Genomic DNA, 18,314 nt, shown 5'->3' with positions numbered 1-18,314 from the left:
CTGCAGGACAGGGTAGAACGTCCCCTGTGAGTTTCTGAGCCTGTAACTGTCTATGGGAGTAGAAGGTCCTGTCTATCACCCGCAGAGCGGCTGGTGGTCTTGAACTGCTGACCTTGCGGTGTGCAGCCCAGCCTGTAACCACTACCTCACCAGGACTCCTTTCACACCCGTGGGAACAGAAATTCCATACAATTCCGGCAGGCCTCTGCTGACTATATACGCTGACTATATATATATATATATATATATATATATATATATATATATATATATATATATATATATATATATATATATATATACAAATAAGTAAGACACCTAACATGAACAGAATATGCACACTCATGCTCCGGCCAGCACTGTTGACAGCAGCAGGGAGACGGAAACAACCTAAAGGCCCCGTCACAGAAAGGATAGACACACTGGAAGGACATGCTATGCAGTGCTAACTCGCCAGGATGAAACTGGGAGGTCTCAGGGACGGAGCTGGAAAACCTAAACCCAAACCAAACTCAGTGACATGAAAGTTTAGGCCGACTCATAACAACCCTATAGGACAGGGTAGAACGGCCCTTGTGAGTTCCCGAGACGGCATCTGTTTCCCAGTAGAATGCCCCATCTTTCTCCCGCAGAGCGGCTAGTGGCTAGTGGCTTCAAACGTCTGACCTTGCGGTTCACTGTGCAATGGGCAAACAGCACCCCCCCCCAGGGATCTCATTATGCTGAGTGAAATTAGTCAGTCACAAATGGGCAAGTGTCCTATGGGACCACTGTTAAAAGGGATAAAGAGACGAAGACTTTCACACCAAAGGGAGAAGACTTTTGAGGTTCCCCAGACAGGGAGGGCATGGGAGAGAAGATGAAGCAAGGGTCTGGCTCTGATAGTAACCCCCAAGACAAGACACCAGAAGAGGGGGGAGTAGGGTAAACTATTGGGAGGTGGCTGATGAATAGGTTAAAGGGTCGAATATAAAATTGATGATCTGAAATGTAAACCCCCTACCTACTTAAAAAAAGTATTCTTTGCTTTGAAATGTGTGGGTCGTCTGTTTCTGAGGCCAGACAAAAAGAAAAGGATGGAAGAAAGGGGCTGGGACATGCATGGCCTGGGTGGAAGAGCAGGCTCAGCAGAAAGCGCCAGCTTCCCTGAAATTAGCCATTGCTTCCCCTGGAAAGTCGATAGAACTCCCACGAAGACTCCATAACTGAGTTTGATAAATATTTGGTTGAGCTTTAACAAAATTGGTCTGAGCTTTTATTAAGTAAAAGCCACATTCACTAACAGCTTCTGGGTGCTCAGTCTGTGGGACGCACAGTGCTTCCCGGCTCCCGGAGAGAAATCCTTGAAGCCTCTAAGAACCATAGAATGCCTCTCGTCCAAGGTCCCTTCCTGAGCCCGGAGAGCAGCATCGCCTGGGAACTTGTGAAACATGCGAATTGGTAGGAGGCTCCAGGGCTCGTATGCAGTTTGTGGAGACGGTTTATAGGGGTCAGTCGGTGGAGGCTCCCCACTCCCACCCTGCCTTCTCTATTCTCGTATTAATCACAGTGGCAAGGTCCTCATTATTCCACCACACGGATCAATGAGAGTGTGTGGAGCGTAGCAGGCAGAGTGTCTGCCCAGAGGAGTGTGCAGTCTGAGCCAAGTTTTCCACACAGCAGCAGAAGGGGCAAAGCCACCCAGGGGCGGAATAGGCCACTTGGCGGGTGGACACGTCAGCTGGCATGGATAAAGCAATGGTCTGAGGCTCCTCTGAGAGATGGTTCTCAAAGGGCGGCTCCCGGGCCTGCCTGCAGATCTCCTGGGAAGCCGTCGGAGATGTGAAGCTCCAGGCCCTATCCAAGTCGGAATCTCTGTGAAGGGACTCAATGGCAGGTGAATTGGCATGGGGAAACTGAGGCAGAGAAGAGTGGTCAATAAGACACCTATATTTCTCAAACGAATCCACATGCAGGGTTTATTCAAAGGTGGATTCTGATTCGGGGGGGGGAGTGTGGTGGTGGGGGGAGTATGGTAGGGGGCTGAGGTTGTGGATTTCCAACACGCCCCCCTGTCAGGGGATGCTGACAGGGCTGGTCCACACGCTGCCAGGTAGGACTTTGCTGAGTGGTGGTGTTAGGATGTGAACCCAGGTGATCTGCCTCTAAGACTTTCTCACATCATCCTTCCACCGCCCAGTACAGGGCAGCAATGGGTCACACTACAGCTCTGTGGGAGGAGGGCAGGGAGTGTAGCCTTCTATACACTGTGAGCAGAAGTAATCCACTTCCCAAGGCATTCTGCCTGCAGGTAAGATTATCTACCTCCGTAGTTAAGTCAATGAAACTTTAATGGACTCTGCCAATGGATTTGGGGTTGTCATTGTCATCCATAGCAAACAGAGTGCCCAGAATTTCAGGTCTAATGCACTGCTAACCCAAAGGTCGGTGATTCAAATCTACCGCGCTCTGCCTCTAGAAAGACTGCAGCCTTCCAAACCCTATGAGGCAGTTCCACTCTGTGATGTAGGGTCGCTATTAGATTCCAATAATTAGAATCAGCTCCTAGGCAATGAGCATTCTTTACAGAAGACTGCCAGGGCTTTCTTGTGGAGCAGTTTGCTGAGTTCAAATGGTCAGCCTATCGGCAGCCGAACACTTAACCTTGTGTCACCAGGACAGACTCTGAGACTGCACTATTCAAAGAAACCCACTGCTGTGGAGTGCATCCTGACTCGTGGCCAGCCCAGGGGGAAGAGCGGAGCTTCTGCATTGGCCCTCCAAGAGTGTAAGACATCTTTACCAGAAACACACCTGCTCCCATCTTTCTGCCACAGAGCTGGTGGGTTTGAACCCCTGACTTTGGATCTAGCACAGGAGTACTATAACCCCTGTGCAGCCAGAGGGCTTCCGAATCAAGATTCCAAACCACTTCATTCTGCTCCTAACCTTGCTGGAATCGTGTGATACAGAATGAGAATCTAGGCGTACAACCTCTCCAGGTGGCTCCTATGACAGTCTTGCTACGCTGCAGATTCTGATTCAGTCTGTGTGGGATGGAAATACAAATGTTCAGCAGAGTTAGAACCAGAATGAACCAGTTCCAAGTCTTGCTCTGAATGTAGTATTCGAGTGTGGCCAATCTGAAAGGTAGGGCTGAGGTTTCATACCCCAGACCCATCTGTCTGTAACTGTGGGACCGGGCATCGGAATCACCTATTGAACAGCTATTCTGTCGCTCTGGGCTGGGGCCTGATGCACTTCCTTCCTTATAGGTTTCCAGGTGATGCTGCAAGGTGGAGAGGAGACAGGTCTCAGAGACTTAAAGGTTCATGGCACCTTAAAACCAAAAGACAACCTCACTGATGTGGAATCAATTCTGACTCAAAGCACCCCAACAGGACAGGGTAGAACTGCCCCCGTGTGTTCCTAAGACTATATATAACTCATTGTGGGAGTAGAAAACCCTGCGGAGTAGAAAACCCTGCCTTTCTCCACATAGCAGCTGATGGTTTCAAACTGCTGACCTTGAGGTTAGCAGCCCAACGAGTAACCATTGCACTCCAAGGGCTCCCCAAGTTCCAGGAGTAATTTTTTTCCCTTGGCTGTCACGTCAATTATGGCTCAGGGTTGACCCCCGGTGTCATGGTCCTTTGTGGGCTATAATCATTACAGAAGATGACTGGCTGGCCTTTCTTCCTTGGCACTGCTGAGTGGGTTTGAACTCCCAATCTTGAGTAGCAGCTGAGGGAAGAACCATGTGTGTCGCCTAGGTGCTTAATCAAAGATGACACTACAATCCTATAGAGGATTTCAGAAGCTGTACATTGTAATGGGCATAAATAGCCTAGCTTTCTTCTGTGGAGTGACTCATGGGTTGGAACAGCCAACCAATGCTTACTGGACAGTGTCACCAAGGCTATTAACTGAAGATATGGCACTAAAGAACACCAGCAGAGCCATTGGGTGGTAAAATGGTTATATGCTCAACCACTAGCTGAAAGGTTGGTGGTTCGAATCTACTTAGAGATGCTTCAGGAGGTAGGCCTGCCTAAGAGTCAACTGCCCCTGTGGGTTTCTCAGACTCTGGTTACAGGAATAGAAAGCTACATATTTCTCCCACAGAGTGACTGGTAGATTCAAACGTCTGACCTTCCGGTTAGCAGCCCAATGCATAACCCACTATGCAACCATGAATCCTTTCCAAAAGACCCCAGCCCTGATAATCCTATGGAGGCGTTCTCAGGAGCCTTCGTGGCATATTGGTTACATGGGCTGTTAGCTGCAAGGTGAGCAGTTTGAACCCCCCAGCTCTTCCTAGGGAGAAAGAGAAGGCTTTCTACTCCCACAGAGACTTAGCATTTCAGAAACCCACAGGGGCAGTTCTGCCCTATCCTATAGGGTCACTATGTTGTGGAGTTGACTCCATGGTGGTATGTTTTTTTATATGGAGAAGTTCTACTCTGTACACACACAGCTGCCCTGAGTCCAAACCACGGACAGAGAACAAGTCAGCACATATCATGCATGAAAATCCATGTATGCAAAACACTCTTAAGTCCAGGGCCACTGCCTCAGGCCGGGCAATTTGGAAATGACTGTACCATGGAACCTCAGTCCAGGCCCAAAGAGGGTGGTACCAAATCTAACCATCGCACTCTAGGCAAGTCCAGGTTTCCCCAGTTGTGAGCTGAAGGACTTTGTTCGGAGGAAATGGACCTTTCTGTCTGGGTCCACAGGCCCTGCCTGCTCATCGAGCCTCGTGCCCATAGGGCTCCAGCTGTTCTCAACTCAGGCATGGGGGAACCCGGGTGCCACAGTGCAGAGAAGCATTTGATAGCAGGCTCCACCAGGCCTTAGATCCAGTTCTCTCTCATCACTGCAACTGCTCCCAACCTTTGAAGTCCTTTTGCTTCTTGCTCCTCTTTCATCTGCTTGTCTCTCTCTTTACAAACAAACAGCCCCGCACACTGCCCCTCCGCTCGCTCTGTTTATGTAGAATAAATAAGTCCCCTTGGTTGAAGGCAAACAATCCACGAGAGAGAAGGGAATATGAGAAGCTTCCCTTGAACATCTCCGTCCCGAGCACACCTGCATCCCGCCATGCCCCCGGGCAAGACCCACCCGAAAGGAAACCAGGGAGGGCTTGATACCAGAGTGCCGGCTGCTCCCATGCCCCTGCGTTTCTATCAAGGCATCTGTAATGGGCTCACCGGTTTGCAAGTCTCCCTTCTCTATGCTCCCATGCCAGGAGGTTAATCCCTCCACAAAGAGCTAAGACTCAGTCTGTGAAAATAGCTGTCATTATTTTAGAGAGAGCAGGCCAGCCTGCAATTGATTTCTAATTGGCAGTGGTGGAGACAGTTCTGTCTTTAATATGTCTGTCAACAGACATATGATACCGGGCTTCATATAGGGTGGAGGAGACCATCCTTACACTGGGACTTGAGCCTCTGGCTTTAAAGAGAGAGAGAAAGAAAGTAGAATCAGAGTTGGAAATGATTCTGATTGCTCCAGAAGTCTCCTGACCAGAAAATGTGCAGGTGAAGTTCCTACGATTCACTCTTGATGAATATGCCTTTTCACTGGTAGCCATGCAGCTGCCTCTGTGGTCTGACATCTGGAAACATGCTAAAAGCTTGCCCAGGGATCCTCTTAAGACTGTATTTGTACCTTTTTGGCAGTCTCTAAAGAATAGCTTTTGATTTTTCTTTATTAAAAGTTAAAAGAAATCGAGGCAGACATAAATCATGTTTGATTAGCTGCGCTGAAACTCTCCCCGGGCTCACTGCATGCAGGGCTGGCTGCTTATTTGGGGTTTGTTTTCTGAGTTCCAAGCTCCTGCAGAGTGTCAGAAGGGTCGCGGCTCAGTTCCACAGGAGACTGCCTGCCCAGAGCTAAGAGGATGAGCTGTGGGGAAAGGCCCCCATTGTTAACATGACCTCAAGCTTTAAGTAATTCTGAGCTACTTTGAAGAACTCTGGGGATATACTGGTTATTCATGGGACTCCTAACTGAAAGGTCAGCAGTTTGAAACCACCAGCCACTCCTCAGGAGAAAGACAGGGCTTTCTACTCTCATAAAGAGTGACAGTCTAGGAAACTCCCAGGGGGCAGTTCTGCCCTGTCCTATAAGGTTGCTATGAGTTGGCATCAATCCCATGGCAGTGAGTTTGCTTTGCATTCACTGTGCATGTAAGAGGCTACCATCTAGTGTAAGCATGACTTTTTAGTCACTGAGAATAAATAAAATTGTTTGACTTGCTTTATTGTGACACTCCTTTTATTAGCCTGGTCTAGAAGTGAACCAGCAGTATCTCCAAGGTCTACTCATATTAACACGTGCCCAAAAGCCTGGTTATAAACATTAAATGCTTATAGGAACCCACTCAGTAAGTCTCACCTGTTCTGCTCCCTGTCCTCGTCACTATTGTGAGGTGGCCCCTACATTTCCAAGGGTAATTCCATTGTAGGAAGGGCTTCAGGTTCAAAGGCAGTAATGGTCCACAAGCCTAGGAGCCTGGCAGCACTGCAGGCACGAGGAAACAGCATCCCTAAAATGGTCCACTGTGATGAAGCTGGACGGTGCTTCTCGTCTTGCCAGCCTCTGTGTAGCTGATGCCAAGCTGATGGGCAAACAGGGAAGAAACCTTTTGCTGCCAGTTTGAATCTGCTCCACGACCAACGGAGTGACTTGTCTAGACACACACCTTGCCCCTACTGAGGTCCAGGCAAACATCTGGACACGTGGTTGCATGTTGGAGAGTCTTCCACTATGACTTATTGTACCAAACCTTGTGGAACAAACCCTTTGTAGGGAGACCCAGAAGTCAGCTGCAAGACAGGCTGACAGGGTGGCTGAAGAGTACAAAAATGGTTCTCCATGGGTCATGCTCTTTGATGAAGACCTGATAAAACTGAAAGCTAGCTCACTGCCATTGAGTTGAGATGCGTAATAACTCCATAGGCCAGGGCAGAACTGCCTGAACGGGCTTCTGAGACAAACTGTAACTGTTGACAGGAGTAGAAAGTCTCCCCTTTCTCCCTCAGAGTGACTGGTGGTTTTGAACTACTGGCCTAGGAATTAGTGGCCCAATGTGCAATCTACTACATCATCAGGGATCCTCTAAAGACCCGATGACACCTTAAACATCCTTCTACACCCCTTCCAGGGTGAGCAGAACCAGATAGCGGCAGTAAAGCACTGGGCAACCTCAGGGTGAGTCCATAGGAGAGCTTATTTCCACTCTTTAAACCCTCCCCCTCCCCACAAACAGTTGACCACTTTGCTTCCTGAAGTTAATGCTTACAACCTGCACCGTCCACCTGCTTGAAAAACGGTAGCTTGGGATTTCTCGGGCCACGGTATCTCATAAAACCCACTGCCACTAAGTGGATTCTGATTCATCACAGTCCTATAGGACAAAGTGACACTACTCCTTAGGGATTCCGAGAGTGCACATCTTTAAGGGAGCAGATTGCCTCTCTTTTCCTCCCACAGAGGAGCTGGTGGGGTTGAACTACCAACCTTTCCATTGGCAGTCTGAGATGTAACCCATGGACCACTAGATCCCTTATGTATGTCCCATATGTATCAAAATTTGAGAAGGCCATTCCACCAAAAACTCTTCACAAAGATCAGCCTTTGCCCTGCAAGAGTAAACCGGTCCAGCTGTGCACGTCCCCAGGTGGACCCAGTCCACTGATGCCCAATAAGAATCCGCACAGTCATTGCATGAGAGCCTACACCAGCAAAACAAGATTGTCTAAAGAGCCTGTTATCACGGAAGATCCAGCAGGAAACAGCACTACTGAAAGCTACACCTGCCGGCGGTGTCCTAGGGAGGGTCATGCTGCTGGAAGAAGCACTTGCTGTCCTTACTTTGGAAAGTCTCAAGTTAATCATCCCAGGCCGTTGTCGGGAACAGAACTCTGGCAAGTCGATCGGCTGTGCCTCCAAATACCGATGCAACTCCAAAGGCATGTCTCCTGCCAGACCTGCCACCACCCAAGGCTGCGGTCATGTCCTGTGATGGCAGGAGTCCCCGCAGGCCTCTCACACGTAGTACAAAGACGCCAGTGTTGCGTCGAGGCCTGCATCGAATTCATCCACTGGCAATTTCCAGAGATGCCAGTCTTCCTTGTCTACTTCCCGATGGTTCCAGAAAATATGGATGAAGAACAGTATTTAAGGAGGTATCCTTTGTACACTGGTACAGATAGGAACTGGAAACACAGGGAATCCAGGACAGATGAACCCCTCAGGACCAGTAGTGAGAGTGACGATACTGGGAGGGTGGACGGAGGGTGGGGTGGAAAGGGGGAACCAATTATAAGGAGCTACATATATATATATATACATATATATATATATATATATCCTGCTCTCTAGGGAACAGACAACAGAAAAGTGGGTGAAGGGAGACAGGGTAAGACATGGCAAAATAATAATAATTTATAAATTATCAAGGATTCATGGTAGGGGGAGAGGGGGAAAATGAGAAGCTGATATCAAGGGCTCAAGTAGAAAGTAAACGTTTTGAGAATGATGATGGCAACAAATGTACAAATGTGCTTGACGCAATGGATGGATGTATGGATTGTGATCAGAGTTGTGCAAGCCCCCAATAAAATGATTTTTTAAAGAAAAGATATTCTTGAAGAAATCGTTATTGAAGCTGCTCGCCCATCAGCTACGTCTCAAGCAGACCAGGATGGGGACGAGAGTAGCAGAGAGCCGGGACCTGGCCCGTGTTGAATTGCCCACTCCCCCACCCTGAGTCACCCACCTCCACAGATTGTGTTTACACAGAGCATCATTATGTGGAACAGGCCTATAAAACTCCCGAGTGTGCCCTGACTAAGGCTGCTCATTAAATCACAGGGCGTTTGCTTTATGAGGCCTCCGGGGAGCCAGGCCTGTCTGGCCTCTGTGCCAACAACACGAAGGATTTTCCTGAGCAATCGGTCTGTGTCGATCTCCTGGATGGCGAGCTGCAGCCCGGGCACATGTCCTTGATTCCGCAGGTGGCTGCCGCGCCATGGCTCTGCCTGTGACCCATCAGTAAGTGGCAGGTGCGGAGGGAGACATGCCGTTTCTAGCACTGTGATCAGCACCGCTGTGTTCTGTTCCCGCTGACTTGTGTCACCTCGCTTTTTAATTTATGTTATCTTGCCATGCTGTCTGTCCCATTGTAAGTCACGTGAAAAGCACATTGCGTACTAAGATTTGGTTTGCACTTAAAAGGAGAGAGACACAATGGGAAAGAGTGCCACACGGTGTGTTCCCATCTATGTCCTTCCAAACCTCGATTACATTCTGCTGCGGCGTCCGTCCCCTGGCCAACCCAAGGGTTAGGGCATGCAAACCGGAATGGTAGCGCCTGGTGAACCCAAATAAAGTTCCTGAAACAATTGTGATTCCACCTCATTTACTTGACCCAGAAGAGGCAGCTCCGTTGAGATGACAAATGTACCCTCGGGGCCCTGGTGGACTTTGGTTCTCATTGGTAATTAAAAGAGCAAATGATGCTTCAGAAATAATTGACCTTCGTGAGGATTTCCTTGTTCTTGGAGTCATAATCAATGCTCAACGGAAGCAGCCATCAAGAAATCAAACTATGTATTGCACTGGACAACTATGTCTCAAAGGACCCCTTTACAATTTAGAAAGCAAACAAAGTTGTCCCTTTGAGGAAGAAGGTGAGCCTGACCCAAGGACAGCGGTGCGTCTGATGCAGGCTATGTGCCCCCTCGCCTCCTGCGCAGGCGGAAGCTGCGTGATGAATATGGAGCTCCACAGACGCGCTGAGGTGTTGTGCTGGCAAAGAATATGGACCGTGCAACGTCAGAAGAACAAATAAGTCTCTGTCTAGGAAGAAGGGCAGCCAGAATGCGCCTTAGAAGGGGGAGCGGCAAGACTTTGTCTCACCTCTTTGGGTGCCATCAGGAGGGTGCATCATGCTAAGTGACGTTGAGGGTCAACTAAACAAAGGTAAAGCCAAGGGTCAGCTCAAAGTGGAAGACTCTCTATAAGACGGGCTTACAGGGGAACTATAGCCTCAAACACAGCCCCAGCTGGGCAGAACCAGGCAGTGTTGCGCTTTGCTGTACATGGGGCAGCTATGAGCCAGAACAGAACCAGCAGTGCTTGAGTCTAGCTCCCGTGCATCAGGTTGTCCTCATGTGCTGGCTTGCATGGCGTTATGATGCTGGAAGCGACGTCACCGGTATTTCACATGCCAGCAGGGCTGCCCATAATCGTTAAGTTTTAGCAGAGCATCTAGCCTAAGATCAAGAAGAAAGGCCTGGTGATCTACTCTAGAAAACAGACCGATGAGAACTCTAGGGGCACAGCAAGAGGTGGTCAGACACAGTGCTGGCAGATGAGCCCTGCGGCTTGGCTGGCACTCAGCAGACAGAGTTGCTATCACACGGCAGACCGACAATGGTGACGGAGGTCCAGGGTAAGATTACACTTCATTCTGGTGCGCATGGCGTTGCCACGCGTCAGAGTGCCCTGCCCACAGCTAACAACAAGAAGCATGGTTGGCTATCACCTGTGGACACTATGGCCTCCTGAGCTCTTCATGCAACCTCCGGAAGCAGGAGGGCAGGAATTGGTGCTATTCTTGTTCTACTGCCCTGCAAAGCTGCCAGGAAGAACTGTTAGCCCCTAAATGTGCCAGAGAGGTTCCAACTGTAGGAAATTGGCTCCAAGGAAATGAATGGCATGAGGGCCATAGGAGACTTCCTCTTGCCCTCAAGACGGATTGCCATAAGGTCAGGGGCAGAAAGGACTCCACCCTCCATCCTTCTTAACCCTCCTTGGACACCAACCATGGCTCCCACGGCACTCTACTGCAGTGGCTAGGTTTTTGTTATTGTTGTTTTCTCATTTTATTAGGGGCTCATACAACTCTTATCACAATCCATACATACATCAATTGTGTAAAGCACATTCGTACATCCATTGCCCTCATCATTCTCAAAACATTTGCTCTCAACTTAAGCCCCTGACATCAGCTCCTCATTTTTCCCTCCCTCCCAGCTGCCCCCTCCCTCATGAACACTTGATAATTTATAAATTATTATTTTGTCACATCTTGTACTGTCTGACGTCTCCCTTCACTCACTTTTCTGTTGTCCGTCCCCCAGGGAGGAGGTTATACACAGATCCTTGTAATCAGTTCCCCCTTTCTACCCCACCCTCCTTCCACCCTCCCAGTATCGCCACTCTCAGCACTGGTCCTGAAGGGATCATCTGTCCTGGATTCCCTGTGTTTCCAGCTCCTATCTGTACCAGTGTACATACTCTGGTCTAGCTGGATTTGTAAGATAGTATTGGGATCATGATAGTGGGAGGCGGGAGGAAACATTTAGGAACTAGAGGAAAGTTGTGTGTTTCATTGGTGCTATACTGCACCCTGACTGACTCATCTCCCCCACAGGAACCTTCTGTAAGGGGATGTCCAGTTGCCTACAGATGGGCTTTGGGTCCCCAATTTGCACTCCCCCTACATCCACAATGATGTGATATTTTGTTCCTTGACGGCTGATACATGATCCCTTCCACACCTGATGATTACACAGACTGGTGGGCTTTGTTGCTTCTCAGCTAGATGGCCACTTGTTTACCTTCAAGTCTTTAAGACCCCAGGTGCTATATCTTTTGATAGTTTCCCACATCAGTTTCTTCACCACATTTGCTTATGCACCCATTTGTCTTCAGAAATCGTGTTGGGAGGGTGAGCATCATCAATGTCAGTATAATAGAACAAAGTGTTCTTGCATTGAGGGAGTGCTTGAGTGGGGGACCAATGTCCATCTGCTATCTTAATACTAAACCTATTTTAATTACATTTTCAACTAATTTTTGAAGGGTTTTCCAAAGTGCAATCAAGTCCCATGAAGTACCAGCAGGGTTTTTGTTTTTATAGAAATGTACAAACCCTCTGAAATTCACATGACACTGTGAAAGACCTAGAATTGGCCAAAGACCACTTGGAAAAAATAACACTCGTGTTGAAGTGGCACCACCCCATTTCTAAACCTGCTACAAAATTACAGCAAGCAACGTGAGAACAGTCTTCATAGCAACGAATAGATCCATGGGGCAGAATAAATGACCGACCAATCATAAACCCACCTATGAAGGTGGACTCCCATTTTTTGACAGGGGTGCAGGAAGAATGCTCTTTTCAACAAATGCTGCTAGGACAACTGTTATACTCACATGCCAAAGCCAATATGAACTTCGATGCCTACTTAACTGCATATCAAAAAATTAATTCAAAACTGGTTCATGAGCTTAAATACAAAAGCTGGAATCAAAGAATATTATAGCATTAGAAAATATCTAGGAGATGATGCAGATGAGCTAAAGTCTGTGTGAGCCCGAGCTAAGCAAGGATTTCTTAAAAATGATGACAAAAGCAAGATCCATGAAAGAAAAAGAAATGGACATATTGGACTTCTCCAGAAATTTAACTTCTGCTTTCCAGAGGCTGCCCTTCAGAGACTGAAATGACAAACCACAGATGGAGGGGCAATCTTTGCAAAGCATATGTCTGATAAAAGATTTCTAGACAGAATTTATAAAGAACTCTCAAAACTCAACAATAAGAAAACACTCCAATAATAAATGAACAAAACATTCGAATAGGCATTTCACCAAAAGAGGATTTAAAGATGACAAATGAGCATGTCAAGAGCTATTCAACATTATTAGTCATCCGGAAAATAGAAACCCAAACCCCCATGTAGCCTTCCACAAACAAAAATAGTCGCCATCATGTTCTGACTCACAACAGCACCTTGCTTCTCCAAGTAGAAACGTGCTTCATAGAGTTTTTAATGATGGTGACTTCCAGGGAAAGTATTAGCAGACTTTTGTACCAAAGCACTTCTGGGTGGATTTGAATCATCCACCTTTTGGTTCGCAGCCAAGCACTTAACTGTTTGTGCCACCAAGGGACTCCAAACCACACACCTATTCAGATGGCTAAGACTAAAAACACTAACCGAGTCAAGTGTTGGTGAGGCTCTGGGACAGCTACAACTCTGACACACAGCTGTCAGAAACGTAAACGTTTAGAAAACAGTTTGGCAGATATTCCTTAAGTTACATATATGAGTACATCTGTCATCTCATTCGGCCATTCCACGTCTAGAGAGTTACTGACGACAGAGACAAATGTCCACCCAAAGACCCACATGTGAATGTTCACAGACACGCTTTTGGTAATAGCTCCCACATGAAAACATGCACATCAAGAGGTAAACCGAAAGGCCCTGCTAATACCCATAACATGTAATCTCACCCAGGAAAAGAAGCTGTGGCTAGACACCACAACGTAGACCGATCGATTGCGTTGAATGAAAGAAGAATACAGTTATTCTGATTTTCTTCATACTGAATCTGAGGACACACAGACAAATGTACCATGACAGAAAACAGACCAGCAGCTGCAATCGCCTTGATTGTGGTACCAATGTCACATGTGTGCACATGTCACGCTTACAGAATTGTAGATGGTACGTATTATAAGTAAATGATACCTCAATCAAGCTGTCTAAAAATTAGCAAGATATCAATAACCAGAAACAACAGTAGTTTTGTTTGTGCATTAGATGGGGAATTAGATTTCAGATCATCAATTTTGTATTCAACAATTTGAACTATTTATCAACACTCCCAATAGCCTGCTCTGCCCTCCACCCCCTATTATTTCTCTTCTCCCTCTTGTAGAATACCATCTTCCCCTGTCCCCCGAGTTAACTCCTGTCTACCCTCTAGCCTGTAGCTTCCTCTCTCCTCCCTTGTCCTACCTCGTTGTAGCCATTAAAAACCTGTTCCCTTCCTTTATAACAGTGGTCTTATACAATACTTGACTTGTGACTGACTAATCTCACTCAGGATAATGTTCTCTAGTTCCATCCCTACCAGGGGTTGCTTCTTAGAGAAACAAACAAACAAACAAACAAACAAACAAAAAAGTAATCAGTGTCTGTCATGTGACTATTGACGGACACACTGAGCGCCTAAGCTCTAACCTGGGCATTGCCTAGAACATCCTCTTTCTAAGTTAGCAATAACAGGGCTGTGTGTCTACCGCTACTACAGTTTCTATTCCACTCGGTGTCCTGCCCGCAGGCCCTGGCCCCTGCTAAAGAGCTCATTTCTCATCTTCCTTTTGCAGTTGGATCAACAAGAAGAAGTAAGGAGGAAACAAAACCAAGCTTAAAACATTTTCCTTATGGACTGCACTGGTAGACTCTTCCAGCTAGAGAAGAGGTTGGTTATCTCGGTTCCTAGTAAAGGGTGTCACCTTGATTTTACCCCAATCCTGAAGAAGTGTCTTGCCCATCTGACTGGATATCTTTAGACCACTGGAGATCCAAGAGGCTGCTATTCAAATGTTCATGATGCCACCGGAACGATTCTATTGGCTTTAGCTCTTAGGCAAAACCCAGGCAAGCTGGATTTAAAGGACCAAGTTCTGTAGTAGGAAGTTTGGACAGCTCATGGGCACAAATGCTCTTTCTAGCACTTTCATGTTTCTGGCCTCCATTTCTCCGTGTGGCAGAAGGACACATGGTTGTGTAGCTAACACAATTATAGATGAGAGTGAACAAGACCATGAACGCAGAGCTTAGCCAAAGAGCAGAAATACTGAATGCATATCCCCTCCCCTTACCCACCAGCCCTTCATCAGACACGAGCTTTCTTCTCGTCAAAGGGACAGGTACGTGTAAGCAGGGGCTCGCCACCATTCTTACCTGGAGCCAAAGCTTGTCATGCTGAGACCACTTTCCACCAGCAATGCACTGAAATGTGGCATTCTGCCCCACGTTCACCTCAACATTTTGGAGCCGGAGAAAGTGAGGCGCCTTTCCTACGGGAGAAACCAAAGAGCACATGAGGACAGGACGCAGATGCTTGGCCCACCTCCCACCATGGATAGCAGCTCCGCCTAGGAAGTGACCTGGGTGAGCCAAGGACCAAGGGCTCAATGATATCTGGAATTGAGCCATGCTCTCTTAGGAACCTTTTCATGTGAGTTTTTCCTCTCTCGTTTTATCCAATTCCACAAACCTCACGAGGTAGGTAGTATTCCCACTTCCCAGATCAGAAGTCGGGCTGCCACCACTTTGAACTTTCACAATCCAAGTCCATGTTATATACTGCCTGGTTAATTCGTCCAAACAGGCCCAGAGGATGTGCAAAGTGTCCATTACCCCAGGGCTGGCAGTGCCTGAGAGGAGGCCTCATGAGATGGAAAATGGAGAGGAAGAAAGCTGGCATGAGAGAGAGGGGTACCAGCACTGGACGAGGCTGCCTGGTGACAGGAGAAAGCTGAAGCCAGGCATGTCTGGGGTTGAGACTTGCAGGCATGGGCTTGGAGGTGATGAGGATGGTCAGGAAGACAGAGAAAGAGGGGAGGAAGGTAAAGTCAGGGGAAGAGACTATCAGAAGCTCACATGTGCAGTTTGGGATATCATCTGTACCACGTGCAGTCTAAACAGGGCTTCGTTTAGCCCACTGAAGGTGGCAGGGGTAGGCTCCTTGATCTGGGATGGGTGAACTGAGGAACTGCATGGTGTTGGCCAAGAACACTGCATAGGCCGTCGACGACTACCGCTGAGCAAAGGCCCAGAGTTAGAAAAGCAAAAAGAAAGCACAAGCTCAGCATATCTTAAAGAACCTAAGGAAACAGACGTCAAGCTTCAAGGGCTCCACTGACGGATTCTATGACCGCGCTTGCTTCGGCAGCACATGTACTAAAATTGGAAAGATTCTGTAGTCAAAATCTTGAATGATGCAGGAAGCATCAAAAGAAAATGGCAAGAATACACAGTCGCTCTACCCAAACGGACTAACGGACACCCAACCATTTCAAAGGGTACAATATGAGCAAGAACCACTGTTAGTGAAAGAGTCAGTCCGAGCTGCACTGAAAGAATTAGCCAGACACAAGGCTCTAAGAGTTGATGGAATACGAACTGAAATGTTTCAATGCGCGATGAAGACTGGAAGCACTCGTTCATCCATCCCAAGAAACTTAGAAGACAACTACCTGGCTAACTGACTGGAAGAGACCTATATTTTCACCCACTCTGAAGACCTGACCCAACGGACTGTTCAAATTATAGAACAGTATCACTGAGATCACATGCAAGTCAAATTGTACCGAAGATCATCCAACAATGTTCAGAAGAGGGCTTGGAACAAGGGATATCACGGCTGATGCCAGACGGCTCTTGGCTCAAAGCAAAGGCTACCAGAAAAATGTGTGCTTACACAGCCAGCATTCCACTGACTACACAAAGGCATTTGACTGTGGGATCAAACCCCAGTCTATGGGGAGCCACGAGAAGGAGAGTTACAGAGCACTTCATCGCGTTCACGTGGAACCTGGACCTAGGTCAAGAGGCAGTCATTAAACAGGACAAGGGCGTACTGTCTGGTTTCAAATCAGGGAAGGTGTGCTTCGGGGTTGTAGCTTGTCATTGTACATATTCCATCTGTACGCTGAGCAAATAGTCAGAGAATATGGATTATATGAAGAAGAATGTGGCACCAGGATGGGAGGAAGGATATGCAAACGACATGACCTTGCTTGTTGAAGCGAGGAGGACTTGAAACCCTTGGGGATGAAAATCCATGACTCCAGCCTGCAATATGCATTACAGCCCAATGTAAAGAAAAACAAAATCCTGACAATTAGACCAACGGGGAGCATCATGATAAACAAAGAAACGTTTGACATAATCAAGGATTTTATCTTGTTTGGATCAACAACCAATGCTCATGGAAGTAGCAAATGAGATAGAAATAATGAGTTGCCATGGGCACATCTGCTGCACAAAACCTCTTTAAAGTGTTGAAAAGGAAGGATGTAACTCTGAGGTCTAGGGTGTGTCTGACACAAGCCACGGTTTTATTCAATTGCCTTGGAAGAGAAGAATGGATATATTTGAACTCCGAGGCTGACAAAGACTATCTACAGTGCCATGGACTGCTGAAAGAACAAACAGATCTGTCCTGGAAGAAGTACAGCTAGAATGCTCTTTAGGAGCAAAGATGGTGAGGTAGGTAGTTTATTGTGCCAACCTGGCTGATAAACACATGTGGGGTTAATTGAAGGGTGGAGAGATAAATGCCTTATCTTTCTAGTTCTCGGTTTCTTGCTTTCTGAAGGTCGGACCAGGGTGCAGCTGCCTTAGCCAGCTCCCTGCTTTAGTTAGCAAGGCTTACTTCCTGCAAGACATCCATGAGAAGAAGCCAAATGGACCTACACTGATGCAGCCCTGGATGCTGGAGCAGCCGTGTGGAGACCCCTGCCAGTGCTGAGATGCTTACACTTTCACTGATTCGGCTTTCCTCCTGCAGTCGGCATCATTGCATCTGTTTTGTGAGATGGAGGAGGACTCTGTGGATTGGTGTTGGACATAGGGGTTAATGAGTTAATGTTGGACTTGTGGGCTTGGGCAGCACTGGGTTGGGATGTTTTCTTGATGCACACTTAACCTTTATATAACACTCTCTTATACATCTGAGTTTCTGTGGATTTGTTTCTCTAAAGTACCCAGACTAACACAGATGGCAAGACTTTGCCTCATGTACTCGGGAAGAATACATGTACTCGGGAAGAGGAAGGACCTCAGAGTGATGGATGGACACTGCGGCTGCAGCAATGGGCTCAAGCATGGGAACTGTTGTGATGATGGTGTGGGACCGGGCAGTGGTTAGTGATGTTGTACACCGGGTTGCTAAGAGTCAGATCTGACTTGGAGACACCTAACGACAATGATGACGATGACAACCATAGAGCTAAGCACACTGGGGGAGCTGGTGCTGTGGAAGATACGCCGGGCGTCTTCCCACAAGAGTAACAACGTACCAGCCGAGAAAGATGAGGCTGTCTTCCCCTAAATATTTAGTCTCAGAACCCCTATAAAGGGTCGCTGTGGGTCAGAATCAACTTGAGGACAGTGGGTTTGTTCCTTTGGTTTGGTCAGAAGAACAAGCATATCTGTGGAGAAAAACTGTATAGCTGGGATGCCCGTGGGGGATGAGGGTGGGTAGGCTTTCCCTCTGGCACACTGGACGGGTCACCCAAAGGGGCTGGTTCATGGAGACAGACACTGTTCTTGGTACAGTAGAGGGTAGTCAAGAAGCAGAAGACCCACTAGGAGATGGATGGATACAGAAGCTACAAAAAGGGGCTCCATCGTGTCGATGATTCTGGGGAAGGTGCCGGCCAGGGCAGTGTGACCTGCTGCTGTGTGTGGGGTTGTTAGGAGTCAGACTAGCTCAATGACACAGAATGA

At 47.6% G+C, this 18,314-nt stretch overlaps 1 protein-coding gene across 1 annotated transcript in view; it reads right to left on the bottom strand.

Moving 5' to 3' along the window:
- PTPRT (protein tyrosine phosphatase receptor type T) overlaps positions 1 to 18,314 on the bottom strand; it is an 890,723-nt gene that overhangs the window by 736,803 nt on the left and 135,606 nt on the right. Inside the window, exon 5 of the mRNA XM_075527730.1 lies at positions 14,760 to 14,875. Within this exon, the coding sequence (XP_075383845.1) occupies positions 14,760 to 14,875 (116 nt within the window). The remainder of the gene's footprint in view (positions 1 to 14,759; positions 14,876 to 18,314) is intronic.

This window comes from Tenrec ecaudatus, chromosome 12 (assembly GCF_050624435.1).
Source record: "Tenrec ecaudatus isolate mTenEca1 chromosome 12, mTenEca1.hap1, whole genome shotgun sequence".
In the NCBI taxonomy this organism is placed as follows: Eukaryota; Metazoa; Chordata; class Mammalia; order Afrosoricida; family Tenrecidae; genus Tenrec; species Tenrec ecaudatus.
This window is presented reverse-complemented; position numbering and strand designations above follow the sequence as displayed.